The 16,690-nt window shown below is 39.0% G+C and overlaps 1 protein-coding gene across 3 annotated transcripts in view; it reads right to left on the bottom strand.

Annotated features, from left to right (window-relative positions):
• The window catches only part of NDST1 (N-deacetylase and N-sulfotransferase 1), an 88,752-nt gene that overhangs the window by 29,828 nt on the left and 42,234 nt on the right, over positions 1–16,690 (bottom strand). For all 3 annotated transcript variants that reach the window (XM_065918918.1, XM_065918916.1, XM_065918917.1), the window contains one exon: positions 16,545–16,632. In XM_065918918.1, coding sequence (XP_065774990.1) covers positions 16,545–16,632 — 88 coding nt within the window. The remainder of the gene's footprint in view (positions 1–16,544; positions 16,633–16,690) is intronic.

The raw sequence follows: 16,690 nt of genomic DNA, 5'->3' as shown, positions 1-16,690 counted from the left end.
GTAAAAATGAGTGAAATAATATCATTTGCAGCAACATGAATAAACTCAGAGATTCTTATAGTCAGTGATATAAGTCAAACAGAAATGACAAGTACCATATGATATCGCTTAAAGGCAAAATCTAAGAATTTGGTACAAATGAACTTATTTACAAACAGAATTAGAGTCACAGATATAGAAAACAAACCTATCGTGGAAAACACTTAGAGAAATGGGAATACCAGACCAACTTACCTGCCTCCTGAGAACCCTGTATGCAGGTGAAGAGGCAACAGTGAGAACTGAACATGGAACAACAGACTGGTTCAAAATTGACAAAGGAGTAAAACAAGGCTGAATATCATCTCTCTGGTTATTTAACTTATATGCACAGTACACCATGTGAAATGCAGGCTGGATGAAGCACAAGCTACAATCAAGATTACCAGGAGCTATACCAATAACCTCAAATACATAGATGACATGACCCTAATGGCAGGAAGCGAAGAGGAACTAAAGAACCTCTTGATGAAGGTGAAAGTGGAGGATGAAAAAGCTGGCTTAAAACTCAACACTCAAAAAAACAAAACTCCACACTCAGCTTCTGGTTCAAGATGGCAGAATAGAAGGACATGCGCTCACATCCTCCTGGGACAGCACCAAAATTACAACTAGCTGTTCAACAACCATCGACAGGAGGATGCTGGAACCCATCAAAAAAAAAAAAACAAACCAATGTCCAGAGACAAAGAAGAAGCTGCAAGGAGACAGGAGCAGTCGCACAATCACAACAAAGTCAAATCCTATACCCGCTGGGTGGGTGACCCACAGACTGGAGGACAATAACAGCAAAGAAATTCTCACACTATTGTGAAGGTTCTGAACCTCAGGTCGGGCTTCCCAGCCTGGGGATCTGTCTAAGGGACTGGGAATCCCCAGGGAATTTGGCCTTGCGGGCCAGCAGGACTTGATTATTGGAATTCCAGAGGACTGAGGGAAACAGAAACTCCAGTCTTGGAGGGCACAAACAAAATTCTCCATACACCAAGATCCAGGGGAGAGGAGCAGTGACCCTACGGGAGACTGAAGCAAAACTACCTGCTAGTGTTGGAGGGCCTCCTCTGGTGGCACAGGTCAGCAGAGGCTCATCACAGGGACAGGGGCACTGGAAGACCCCCCTTGGTGTAAACCCTCCTGGAGTTCACCATTAACCCTACCAGAGAGTCCACAGACCCCAGGGCCCATCGCCTCAGCCAAACAATTATCTAGGAGGGAGTGCAAGCCCACCCATCAGCAGATAATTAGATTAAAGTTTTACCGAGCAAGGCCCTACCCACAGAGCAAGACCCAGGTTTTCCCATCCCCAGTCCCACCCATCAAGAAGCTTCAATTCAGTTCAGTTGCTCAGTTGTGTCCGACTCTTCGTGACACCATGGACTGCAGCACGCCAGGCCTCCCTGTCCATCACCAGCTCCCAGAGCTTGCTCAAACTCATGTCCATCGAGTCGGTGATGCCATCCAACCATCTCATCCTCTGTCATCCCCTTCTCCTACCTTCAATCTTTCCCAGCATCAGGGTCATTTCTAATGAGTCAGTTCTTTGCATCAGGTGGCCAAAGTATTGGAGTTTCAGCTTCAGCATCAGTCCTTCCAGTGAATATTCAGGACTGATTTCCTTTAGGATTGACTGGTTTGATGATCTCCTTGCTGTCCAAGGGACTCTCAAGAGTTTTCTCCAACACCACAGTACAAAGCCATTAATTCTTTGGCTCTCAGCTTTATGGTCCAACTCACATCCATTCATGACTACTGGAAAAATCATAGCTTTGAACAGACGAACCTCTGCTGGCAAAGTAATGTCTCTGCTTTTGAACATGCTATCTAGGTTGGTCATAGCTTTTCTTCAAAGGAGCAAGTGTCTTTTAATTTCACGGCTGAAGTCACCATCTGCAGCCCCCAAAAATAAAGTCTCTCACTGTTTTCATTGTTTTCCCATCTATTTGCTAAGAAGTGATGGCACCAGATGACATGATCTTAGTTTTCTGAATGTTGAGTTTTAAGCCAGCTTTTCCACTCTCCTCTTTCACTTTCATCAAGAGGCTCTTTAGTTCTTTGCTTTCTGCCATAAGGGTGGTGTCATCTGCATATCTGAGGTTACTGACATTTCAACAAGCTTACACAAGCTTACTTTTAGCCTCAGTTATCAGAGAGCAGACAGAAGAAGCAAGAAGAAGCACAGTCTCATAGCAGCTAAAATAAAAACCAAACTACAGAAAGTTAATCACAATGAAAAAGCAGCAAGTTATGTCTCAGATGAAGGGACAAGAAAATACCCAAGAAAAAAAACTAAATGAAGTGGAGAGAGGCAACCTTCCAGAAAAAGAATTCAGAAAAATGATAGTGAAGATGATCCAGGATCTCAGGAAAAGAATGGAGGCAAAGATTGAGACGATGCAAGAAATGTTTACCAAAGACCTAGAAGAACTAAAGAACAAACAGAGATGAATGATACACTGGAAGGAATCAACAGCAGAATAACTGAGGCAGAAGAACAGATAAATGACCTGAAGGACAGAATGGTGGAAATCACTACCATAGAACAGATTATAGAAAAAAAGGAATGAAAAGAAATGAAGAGAACCTAAGAGACCTCTGGGACAACATTAAATGCACCAACATTTGCATTATAGGGGTCCCAGAAGGAGACGAGAGAGAGGACCTGAGGAAATATTTGTAGAGATAATAACTGAAAACTTCCTGGACGTGGGAAATGAAATATTCAATAAAGTCCAGATAGCACAGAGAATCCCAGGAAGGATAAACCCAAGGAGGAACACACTGAGACACACAGTAAACAAACTGAAAAAATTAAAGACAAAGATACAATATTAAAAGCAATAAGGGAAAATGACAAATAACACATAAGGGAACTCCATCACACTATCAGCTGATTTCTCAACAGAAACCTACAAGCCAGAAGGGAATGAGATGATATATTTAAAGTGACGAAAGGGAAGAACCTATAATGAAAAATACTCTACCCAGCAAGACTCTCCTTCAGACACGATGGAGAAATCAAAGCTTTCCAGACAAGCAAAAGTTAAAAGAATTCAGCACCACCAAATCAGTTTTACAACAAATGCTAAAAGAACTTCTCCAGGGAGGAAACCTAAGAGAAGAAAAAGGCTTAGAGAAAGTAAAGCCAAAACAATTATGAAAAGGGTAATAGAATCATACATATTGATAATTACCTTAAATGTAAATGGATTAAATGCACCAACCAAAAGACATACTGGCTGGGTGAATGAAAACGTGAGCACATATGCCTTTCCACTTACCACATCACTCTGCTTGACCCCTGCCCCCCAAATTCTATACAATTTTTTATATTGTTAAGTTAATCATGTTCCCATTATGGCTTGCAATTCTAATTATCTTGTAAATAAAATGTAAATAGAAAACAACCAGAGTTTAAAGATTAGTACACTTAATAGTGTTCAAATAATATTGTCCAGAACAACATATAGATTAAAGTCAATCCCTATTAAATCTCAATTTATTTTCTAGTTTTTATATAACTTAAATCATTAAAATTTTTTTATTTTGTGGAGTATACCTTATTAACAATATTGTGATAATTTCAGGTGGATAGCAAAGGGACTCAGCCAGACATATACATATCCATTCTCCCCTAAACTCTCCTATCCAGGCTGCCACATAACACTGAGCAAAGTTCCATGTGCTATACAGTAGGTCCTTGTTGGTTATCCATTTTCATTATAGCTATGTGTACATGTCCATCCCAAACTCCTTAACTATCCCTTCCCCCTACCTGTCCCCCTGGCAAAGATAATACCTTCACTAAATTAGTGAGTCTGTTTCTGTTTTGTAAGTTCATTTGTATCATTTCCTTTAGATTCCACATATGCAGTATGTCATACGACATTTCTCCTTCTCTGACTTACCTGACTCAGTATGACATCTCCAGGTCCATCGATATTGCTGCAAATGGCATTATTCCATTTTTTAGTGGCTAACATTCCATTGTATAATGCAACACATATTCTTTATCCATTCCTCTGTCAAAGGACACTTAGGTGACCCCCAAGCCTTAACTATTGGAAACAGTGCTGCAGTGAATATTGGGGTGAATGTAACCTTTCAGATCATATTCTTCTCCAGACATATGCCTAGGAGTGGGATTGAAGAGTCATATGATAGTTATATTTTTAGTTTTTCAAGGAACATCCATATTGTTCTCCAAAGTTCAGAATTACTTTATATTTTTATTTTAGAAATGGGGAAAGAATCCTAATTCCAAGGAATGCTGAAGAGCCAAAATAATCTTGCAAAACAGTGGTAACACATAGACTTACAGACCATGCGACAGACATGAGAACCCACAAACAAACCCTCACTTCTGTTTTCACTTGATTTCTGACAGAAGTGCTAAATCTGGTCACTGGGCAAAAAACAGATCCAACAAATGGCACTGCAAAACCCCAACCTCATGTGCATAACCTCGAGGGTGGACCTGATCTCATACCATACACAGAAGGTAATGCAAGATGAATCACAGCCTAAATTTTGGAGCTAACCTACAGTTGTTGTAGAAAAAACATATGCGAACATCTCCATGACCTTGGCTTTGTTCAGAGTTCATTAAATATGATACCAAAAGCACAGAAAACAGTGAAAAATAGATACAGTGGCTTTCAAAAAAATAAACCTTCATGCATCACAGGACATTCTTAAAAGAGTGAAAAGACAACCAAAAGAATGGCAGAAAATGTTTGCAAACCCATAGACTGATTATGGGATTAATATCCAGAATATGTGAAAGATGTTGACAACACTATTTATCTTTTTAATTTTTTTCCCATTTATTTTTATTAGTTGGAGGCTAATTACTTTACAATATTGTGGTGGTTTCACAATTTAAAACTGAGCAGAAACCTAAAAAAACATCTATCTAGAAAAGACATACAAATGGCCCAGAGCACATAAAAGATGCAGACTGATGGAAATCAAAACTATAATGAGATACAACCTCACATGGATCAGAATGGCCATCATCAAAAAAATCTATAAACAATAAATGCTGGAGAGAATGCAGAGAAAAGAGAACTTTCCTACACTACAGGTGTGAATGTAAATGGGTACAACCATGATGAAGAAGAATACAGAGGTTCCTTAAAAAACTACGTATAAAAAAAAAAAAAAACTACGTATAGAACTACATATGATATGACCCCGCGATCCCACTCCAGGGCATATATCTGGAAAAAAAAAAAATATTCTAAAAGACAGATGCACTGCAGGGTTCACTGTAGCACTGTTTACAATAGCCTAAACATGGAAGTCACCTATATGTTCACTGACAGAGGAATGATAAAGAAGATGTGGTACATGTACAATTAAATATTACTCAGCCATTAAAAAGAATGAAATAATGCCATTTGCAGCAACATAGATGGAAATAGAGGCCGTCATACAGTAAGTAACACACTGAAGGAGAAATATCACATATCATCTGTTGTATGTGGAATCTAAAAAGAAATTATATGAATGAACTTGTTTACAAGACAGAAACAGAATCACAGACTTGAGAATGAACTTGTAACTCCTGGGGGGAAGGATGGAGGGTATAGTTAGTTTGGGATAGACAAGTGCACACTGCTATAATTTAAACGGATAACCAACAAGGACCTACAATGTAGCACATGGAACTCTGCCCAAAGTTAAATGGAAGCCTGGATGGGAGGCGAGTTTGGGGAGAATGCATACATTTATATGTGTGGCTGAGTCCCTTTGCTAGCCACCTGAAACTATCACATCGCTATTCAGCTATACTCCAATACAAAATGGAAAGGTTAAAAAAAAAAAAAAAAAAAAGAACCACCATCATCAAAAAATCTACAAACAATAAATGCTGGAGAGCGTGAGGAGAAAAGGGAACTCTCCGACACTACTGGTGGGAAGGTAAGTGGGTATAACCACGATGGAGAAAAATATTCAGGTTCCTTAAAAATCTGTACACAGAACTACCATATGAGCCAGAAATCCCACTCCAAGGCATATACCCAGAGAAAACCATTATTCAAAAAGATACATGGACACCAAGGTTCACTGCAACATTGTTTACAATAGCCAAGACAGGAAGCAACTTAAGTATAACTGACAAAGGGGTAAAGAAGAAGCGGTACATATATACAATGGAGTATTAGTTATAAAAATGAACGAAATACTACCATTCACAGCAACATGGATGGACGAGGAGATTCTCATACTCAGTGATATAAGTCAGACAAAAAATGATAAATATCATATATCATCACTTATTTGCAAAATCTAAAAAGTTGGTATAAATGAACTTTACAAAATAGATAGAGTCACAGATACAGAAAATAAACCTATAGTTCCCAGAGGGGAAAGTGAGGGGTGCCCAGAACGCATAAGTTAGGAGACTGGGATCAACATATACACACTACTTTATCTATATATCTATATTATATCTATATAACAGATAAACAATAAGGCCCTACTATATAGCACAGGGAACTCTATTCAGTATTTTGCATTAGCCCCTATGTGAAAAGAATCTAAAACAGAGTGCATACAGGTATAGATCTAACTTATCCACTTTGCTGAATGCCAGAAACTGATACATTGTACACCAACTAAACTCCAATAAAAATTTAAACATAATACAACATATTTCAGAATTCAATCAAGGAAGTGAAAAGCTTCTACCTTGACAGCTCTAAAACATTGCTTGAGGAGGACCTAAATAACTGGAGACCAACCCATGTTTCAATATTAGAATGCTTACTCTTGCTCAAATAACAATACTAGTCAGCCCAATATACAGATTCATTTCATTCCTAATCAGATTTTTTTTTTCCCCCTGAATTGGGGGGAAAATTCCTAATATTTATATGGAATTCCAAGGGATGCTCAAGAGCCAAATTTACCTTGCAAAAGTGTGTTCCTGCATCTGAATGGACATACAAACCACAGCGTAGACTTGGAACACAGAAAGAAACCCTCAGCCTAAGCTAAGAACTACAGAGGAAAACAGACACACATCTCCATGACAATGGCCTGGGTTATGGGTCCTAAAACGTGACACCAAAGGTGTAGAAAACAATGAAAATTAGATACACTGGTCCTAAAAAAAAAAAACAAAAACGATACACTGGTCCTCAAAAAAGTTGAAAACTTCCATGTGCCACAGGATTTTCTCATGAGAGTGAAAGGACAACCAGAGATTGGCAGAAATATTTACAAACCAGAGACCTGCTACGGGTTTAGATGCCAACAATGCAATTTAAAAGTGGTCCAAAAACCTGAACAAACATTTCTCTTAAAAAGACATACAAATGACCAACGGCAAATGAAAAGATGCTCACCACCACCAATTGTTAGGGAAATGTAAATTAGAACTACAATGAGATATCTTGTCACACAGGTCAGAATGACCATCATCATAAAGTCAACAGCGTCTGAGGTGATCTCTAAAAATGGAGCACAAGACACTTGACCCAGAAAACCTCACAAATCATGCAGATCAAGAGGTTCAAATCTTCGTGTTCACTTTAAGAACACTCGAGAAACCGCCCAGGTCATTAAGTGTATGCACATCTGAAAAGCCACCAAGTAGCTGAAGGATGTCACCGTGAAGAAGCAATGTGTGCTATTCCATCACTCCCACGTGGGGTTGGCAGGTGTGCACAGGCCAAACAGTGGGGCTGGACGCAGGGTCAGTGGTCCGAAAAGAGTGCTGAATCTTACTGCACATGCTCAGAAATGCAGACCGTGCTGAACTTAAGGGCTGAGATGCAGGTTCTCTGGTCATTGAGCACATTCAGGTGAACAAAGCCCCCAGGAGGCAGCACAGGACTTACAGACTCATGGTCAGATCAACCCACATGTGAGATGATGCTAACTGCAGAAAAACACTGTTCCTAAACCAGACGAGGAGGTTGTGCAGAAGAAAAAAGATATCCCAGAAGAAAATGAAGAAATAAAAATTGATGGTCCAGGAATAAATACAGCAAAAAATAAATGCATACAAAAGTTAAAAAAAAAATCTATGAATAAGTGTTGGAGAGGGTAATGAAAAAAAGAACTCTCCTACACTAATGGTGGGAATGCAGGTGGGTATAACCACATGATGAAGAAAATACAGGTTCCTTAAAAAACAATATACAGAACTATTAATACCATAAGATCCAGCAATCCCGTTCCAGGGAATATACCCAGAGAAAACTATTATTCAAAAAGATACATGCACCCCAGGGTTCATGGCAGCACTGTTTACAATAGCAAAGACATGAAGGCCACATAGATACCTATCGGCAGACAAATGGGTAAAGAAAAAGTGGTACAATGGAGTATTACTAGCCATAAAAATGAACAAAATAATGTTATTTGCAGAAACATGGATGGACATAGAGAGTCTCACAGCCAGTGATGTAAGTCAGATAGAAAAGGACGAATAGCATATGCTATCACTTAGATCCAAAATCTAAAATGTTGCCACAAATGCAATTATCAATAACACAGATACAGAAAACAAACTTATGGTTACCAGAAGGGAAAAATGAGGGGTAGTCAGGAGTGATAAATTAGGAAACTGGGATCAACATACACACATTACTCTATATAAAATAGGTAACTAGTAATGACCTACTATACAGCACAAGGAACTCTTTTCAGTACCCTGCATTAACCCCTATGTGAAAAGAATCTAAAAGACAGTGGATATACGAATAATTTAACTGATTCAATTTGCTGTATGCCTAAAGCTAACACAACATTGAATACCAACTATACTCCCCCCAAAATTTAAACATAATATAAAATATTTCAGAATTCAGTCAAGGAGGTGAAACGCTTCTACCCTGAAAACTCTGAAACACTGCTTAAAGAAGACCCAAATAATTGGAGAACAACCCATGTTTAAATATATTAGAATGTCTGAGAGTGAAAGTGAAGTCACTTAGTTGTGTCCGACTCTGTGACCCCATGGACTGTAGCCTACCAGGCTTCGCTGTCCATGGGATTTTCTAGGCGGAAGTACTGAAGTGGGTTGCCATTTCCTTCTCCAGGGGATCTTCCCAGCCCAGGGATCAAACCCAGGTCTCCCCCATTGTAGGCAGACACTTTACTGTCTGAGCCACCAGGGAACAATATTAGAATGCCTGCTGCTGCTGCTAAGTCGCTTCAGTCATGTCCGACTCTGTGCGACCCCACAGACGGCAGCCCACCAGGCTCCCCCTTCCCTAGGATTCTCCAGGCAAGAATACTGGAGTGGGTTGCCACTTCCTTCTCCAAAGAATGAAAGTGAAAAGTGAAAGTGAAGTCGCTCAGTCATGTCCGACTCTTAGCAACCCCATGGACTGCAGCCTACCAGGCTCCTCTGTCTATGGGATTTTCCAGGCAAGAGTACTAGAGTGCGGTGCCATTGCCTTCTCCGATTAGAATGCCTAGTAATATTCAAATAATAATACTATTCAGTAAAAATAAAGATTCATTTCATTCCTATTCAATCTGATTTTTTTTTCCTCAATTGGGAAAAACATCATAATATTCACATGGAATTCCAAGGGACAGCGAAGAGCCAAATAGTATTCCAGATGTGTATTATTGCAGTAGCATAGACATACAGACCATGGAATAGACTTGAGAACCAAGAAACAAACCCTCACTTCTAATTTCACTTGATTTCTGATAGAAGTGCTAAGACTGGTCACTGGGCCAAGAACAGATCCAACAAATGGCACTGGAAAACTAAGACCTCATGTGCAAAACCTTTACAGTGGATATTCCATCATACCATACACAAATTTTTTTTTTTTTTAAAGTACCAGTTCAGGTGAACCCTTTTTTTTTTAATTTTTTTTATTAGTTGGAGGCTAATTACTTCACAACATTTCAGTGGGTTTTGTCATACACTGATATGAATCAGCCATAGAGTTACACGTGTTCCCCATCCCGATCCCCCCTCCCACCTCCCTCTCCACCCGATTCCTCTGGGTCCTCCCAGTGCACCAGGCCCGAGCACTTGTCTCATGCATCTCACCTGGGCTGGTGATCTGTTTCACCATAGATAATATACATGCTGTTCTTTCGGAACATCCCACCCTCACCTTCTCCCACAGAGTTCAAAAGTCTGTTCTGTACTTCTGTGTCTCTTTTTCTGTTTTGCATATAGGGCTATCGTTACCATCTTTCTAAATTCCATATATATGTGTTAGTATGCCGTAATGTTCTTTATCTTTCTGGCTTACTTCACTCTGTATAATGGGCTCCAGTTTCATCCATCTCATTAGAACTGATTCAAATGAATTCTTTTTAACAGCTGAGTAATATTCCATGGTGTATATGTACCACAGCTTCCTTATCCATTCATCTGCTGATGGGCATCTAGGTTGCTTCCATGTCCTGGCTATTATAAACAGTGCTGCGATGAACATTGGAGTGCACGTGTCTCTTTCAGATCTGGTTTCCTCAGTGTGTATGCCCAGTAGTGGTATTGCTGGGTCATATGGCAGCTCTATTTCCAGTTTTTTAAGAAATCTCCACACTGTTTTCTATAGTGGCTGAACTAGTTTGCATTCCCACCAACAGTGTAAGAGGGTTCCCTTTTCTCCACACCCTCTCCAGCATTTATTGCTTGTAGACTTTTGGATAGCAGCCATCCTGACTAGCGTGTAATGGTACCTCATTGTGGTTTTGATTTGCATTTCTCTAATAATGAGCATACACAAAATTTAATGCACAATGAATCAAGGCCTAAAATTTTGGAACTAAGCTACAGAATTGTAGAAGAAAAAAAGGCTGCACCTGCACCCTGACCTTTGATTTGGTGTCAGAACCTTCAATCTGACACCTAAGGCACAGAAAACAATGAAAATCAGACATTGGCCTTCAAAAAAAACAAAACATGAGAAACTTCCACGCATCACAGGACACTCTCACAAGAGTGAAAAGACAACCTAGAGCGGGGGAAAACACCGTAGGCTGATGGGCTTAATGTTTAGAATACATAAAAAGATGCCAGCAACAGAATGCAAAATTGGACCCAAAACCTAAACAGACATGTCTCAATGAAGACATACAAATGGCCAACAGAACATGAGAAGATGTTCAACATCACTAATTATTAAACAAATGGAAATTAAAACTACAATGAGATGCCACTGCACAAGGGTGAGAATGGCCATTATCAAAAACTCTACAAACAATAAATGCTAGAGAGGGTGTGGAGAAAACGGAGCCCCCTACACTGCTGGACAGAGTGTAAATAGGTATACCCATTACAGAGAACACTACTGAGGTTCCTGATAAAACTATATATAGAACTATCCTATGATCAAGCAATCCTACTCCAAGGCATACATCTAGAAGAAACTAGCATTCCAAAGGATACCTGCACCTCAGGGTCCACTGCACCACTGTTTACAATACCCAGGACCTAAACGTCCATCAATAGAGAAATGGAGAAAGAAAAAGTGTAACACCTATTCAGGGAATAATACTTAGCCATTAAAAAGAATGAAATAATGCAATTTGCAGCCTCATCAATGGACATAGAGATTTTCATATTGAGTAAAGAAAATCAGACAGAGATGGAAGAAATATCACATGATATCCCCTGTATGGGGAATTTAAAAAGAAAGGATACAAGCTAACTTATCTATAAAACAAAACAGACTCACAGACTTAAGAATGACTTATGGTTGCCAGGGGTGAAGGGCAGAGAGAAGGGTTTGTAGGGAGTCTGGGATACATGTGAACATACTGCTATATTTAAAATGGATAAGCAGCAAGTCCTACTGTATAGCATATGGAACTGTGCTCAATGCTAGATGGCAGCCTGGATGGGAAAGAGTTTAGAGGATAATGGGTATGTGTACATAACAATTGTTATATATTGTTTTTGGATTAATCCCTTGATCATTACATCGTGTCCTTGTTTCTTATAAGGCTTTTTTAAAAGTTGTAAATATATAAGCACTCAAAATAGGAGCTCCCTAATATATAAGGTAAATGCTAGTAGTCATAAAAGCAGAAACAGTGACACACGATAGTGGGGGACTTTAAACCCCACTTTCATCAATGGACTAATCATCCAGACAAAAAAAAAATCAACAAGGAAACATGGGCCCTAAAAAGAAACATTAGACCAAATAGACTTAGTTGATACTTATAGAAAATAGAAAACACTTTCTTCTATAGTACACATGGAATATTCTCCAGGACAGATCACACCATAGGCCAAAATCAAGCTCTGGTAAATTTAAGAAAACTGAAATCACATTAAGCTTTTTTTTTTTTAAGCATCTTTTCTGACCACAAAACTATGACATTAGAAATCAATTACTGGGGAAAAAATGTAAAACACATAAATATGTGAAGACTATACTTTACTAAACAACCAATAGATCAATGAAAGAATCAAAGAGGTAATCAAAAAATAACTAGAGACAAGTGACAAATAAAAAAATAGCAAACCTATGGGACTCAGCAAATACAATCTCACCTCATGAAACAATAAAAATCTCAAACAAACAATCTAACTTTACATCTAAAGCAACTAGTGAAAGAAGAACTAACAAAACCCAAAGTTAGAAGAAAAGAAATCATAAAGATCATGGCAGAAATCAGTGAAATAGACAAAGAAAACAATAGAAAAGATCAATGAACCGAAAACCTAGTTCTTTGAAAAGATAAACAAAATCGATAAACCTCTAGCCAAACTTATCAGGAAAAAGTGGCAAAGGGTACAAATCAATAAAATTAGATACGAAGAAGTTACAATGAACATCAGAGAAACGCAAAGAATCATAAGATGACCACACACACACACACACACACAAACTGTATGCCAAAAAAATGGACAACCTAGAAGAAATGGACAAATTCTTAGAAAGACACAACCTTCCAAGACTGAACCAGGAAGAAACAGAAAATATGAACAGACCAATCACAAGTGCTGAAATTGAACCAGTTATTTTAAACTCCCAAAAACAAACGTCCGTGACCAGGGGGCTACATAGGCAAATTCTATCAAACATTTAGAGAAGAGTTAATGCCAATCCTTCTGGAACTCTTCCCAAAAATTGCAGAGGAAGAAATACTCCCAAGCTCATTCTATGAGGCCATCATCACCCTGACACAAAAAGCAAAGATACCACACACACAAAAAAAATTACATGCTAATATCACTGATGAACACAGACACAAAACACTCAACAAAATACCAGCAAACTGAATCCAACAATACATTAAAAGGACCACACAACCACGATCAAGTGGGATTTATCTCAAGGATGCAAGGATTCTTCAATATCCACAAATCAATGTGACACACCACATTAACAAACTGAAGAACAAAAACCATATGATCATCTCAATAGATGCAGAAAAAGCTTCTGACAAAATGCAACACCCATTTATGATTAAAAAAAAAAAAAACCACCCCAGGAAGTGGGCATAAAGGGAACTTACCTCAACGTAATAATGGCTATATATGACAAACTCACAGCTAACATCATTCTCAATCATGAGAAGCTGAAACCATTCCCTACAAGTTAGGAACAAGGCAAGGATGTCCTCTGCCACCAGTTTTATTCAACATAGTTTTGGAAGTCCTAGCCACGGCAGAGAAGAAAAAGAAATGAAAGGAATCTAAATTGGAAAATAAGAAGTAAAACGGCCACTGTCTGCAGATGACATGATACTATACACAGAAAATCCTAAAGATGGTACTAGTAAACTACTAGAGCTCATCGATGAATTTGGTAAAGTTGCAGGGTACAAAGTTAATACAAAGAAATCACTTGCTTTCCTACACATGAACAATAAAGGTCAGAAAGAGAAATTAAGAAAATAATCCTATTTATCATCCCATCAAAAAGAATAAAATACCTAGGAATAAACCTACATAAGGAGACAAAAGATCTGTACTATGAAAACTATAAGAAGATGATGAAAAGAAATAGAAGATGACACAAATGGAGGGATACACCATGTTTTTGGATTTGAAGAATCAATACTGTCAAAATAACTATACTACCCAAGACAATCTACAGATTCAATGCAATCCCTATCAAATTACCAATGGTATTTTTCATGGGATTAGAACCAAAATTTTAAATTTGTACGGAGTCACAAAAGACTGAATAGTCAAAGCAATCCTAAGAAAGGAAAATGCAGGTGGAGGGATCAGGCTCCCTGACTTCAGACTACACTACAAAGCCACAGTCATCAAGACAGTATGCTACTGGTGCAAAAACAGAAATATAGATCAATAGAACAGGACAGAAAGCCCAGAAATAGAGCCATGCACCTAAGCTCAATTAACTTATGACAAAGGAGGCAAAACTACACATTGGAGAAAACACAGTCTCTTCAATAAATGGTGCTGGGGAAAATGGACAGCCAGAGGCAAAAGAATGAAATTATTCTCTAGCACCAGACACAAAAATAAACTAAAGTGGATCAAAAACTAAATATAAAGCTGGACATTATAAAACTCTTGGAGGAAAACATACGCAGAACACTCTGACATAAATCACAGAAAGATCTTTTTGAATTAACCTCCCAGAGTAATGAAAATAAAAACAAACAAATGGGACTCAAACTCCAAAGTTTCTGCCCAGTAAAGGAAACCATAAACAGAAAGACAATCCACAGAATTGGAGAAAATATTTGCAAACAAAGTGACTGACAAGGGATTAACCTCCAATATATACAGCAGAACTGTTCATGAAGCTCTAGGTTGAAAAAAACAAAAAACCCAATAAAAAAATAGGCAGAAGATCAGACATTTCTGCAAAAGAAAGACATACAGATGGCCAAAAAGCACATGAAAAGATACTCAACATCACTAAATATCAGAGAAATGCAAAGCAAATTACAGTGATGTATCACTTCAAACCAGTCAGAACGGCCATCATCAGAAAATATGCAAACAATACACGGGGAGTTCTGCATGGCGCTCTGTGATGATTTAGAGGAGTAGAACAGGTCAGGGGGTGGGGGAGGCTTAAGAGGGAGGGAAGATAAATATATATATATATATATAATTATGACTGATTTGTGTTGATGTAAGGCAGAGATCCCCACAACACTGTAAAGCAATTATCCTCCAATTTAAAAAATTGAAAAAATATGCAAACAATAAATGCCGAAGAGGGTGTGGAGAAAAGGGAATCCGCCTACACTGTTGGTAGGAATGTAAACTGGTATAGCCACTATGGAGAATGTTATGGAGGTTTCCTAAAAAACTAAAATAGAGCTACCATATGATCCAGCAATCCCAGTTCTGGGCATATATATAGAGAAAACCATAATTTGAAAAGATATGTGCACCATAATGTTCACTGCAGCATTATTTACAACAACCAAGACAAGGGAACCACTTAAATGTCCATCAACAGAGGCATGGATAAAGAAGAGGTACATATAGAAGCTCAAATGGTAAAGAATCTGCCTGCAATGCAGGAAATCCAAGTTCAATTCCTGGGTCAGGAAGATCCTCTGGAGAAGGGAATGGCAATTCATTCCAGTATTCTTATCTGGAGAATCCCATGGACAGAGGAGCCTGGCGGGCACAGTCCGTGGGACTGCAAAGAGTCGGATACGACTGAGCAACTGACAGTACCTACCACTCACCCATTAAAGAGAACGAAATGATGCCATTTGCAGCCGCATGGATACTACAGATTATCATACTGAATAAGCCAAAGTAAATACCACATCACTCATAAGCGGAATCTGATTTCTAAAAAATGATACAAATGAACTTAGTCACAAAACAGAAACAGAGTTACAGATGTGGAAAGCAAACTTATGGTTACCAAAGGGGAAGCATGGAAGGGGAGGGATAATCAGCAGGATGGGTTAACATATACACAATGACCGTAAATAAGATAGATAACCAACAAGGACCTGCTGCATAGCACAGGGAACTCTACTCAATATTCTGGGATAACCTATATGAGGAAAGGACCTAAAGAAGAATGAATACGTGTATATGTGTAACTGAATCACTTTTCTGTACACCTGACTAACACAGCATTGTAAATCAACTATACACCAATAAAATTTTAAAAAGAAAGAAAGAAAATAAACTTATCACAGTGCTCATCTCTGCAGTGGGTACAATTATAGTGCCTTTTCACTTTCTCTGCTATATATTTCTGTAATGTTCTTAAAATTCAACCAATTCCTTTGTAAGGCAGAAGTAGAAGTAGTAAAAGAATATTAAAGGTGGGGTGAGACAGACAAGAGGGAGAAGATGCCCACCCCAGGACAGCAGAGCCGGAGACGAACCGGCGGATATCGTCGCGTCACTGCTGCCCCCAGATGTTCTCTGCCTGGGGCTGTGACTGCCCTGCGGGCTGTCTGGTTCTGGGAGAGGCCACAGGAGTCAGGTCAAATGTGACCCTAAGTGGGCCCATCCACCCTCCAACAGGAGGCATTGCTCTCCGAGGGTCTGGATGCTGAGGCCCGTGGAAGTTGTGAATAGGGGCAGAGCCAGGCCCACTTACCTGTGTGGAAGAATTTCCCTGAGTAGCCCAGGTTGAAAGTGAAGTTTGGGATGTGTGTCCGAAGTTCGTTCTGTGTATCAAACAGGGCCTAGGATAGGCAGAGTGGGGACAGTGGGTGAAAGGAAGCCAGGAGCTCCCTGCTCCTC

Source organism: Muntiacus reevesi, chromosome 1 (genome assembly GCF_963930625.1).
Source record: "Muntiacus reevesi chromosome 1, mMunRee1.1, whole genome shotgun sequence".
Taxonomy (NCBI): domain Eukaryota; kingdom Metazoa; phylum Chordata; class Mammalia; order Artiodactyla; family Cervidae; genus Muntiacus; species Muntiacus reevesi.
The sequence above is the reverse complement of the archived record's forward strand: the minus strand, read 5'-3'. Positions and strand labels throughout refer to the sequence as shown.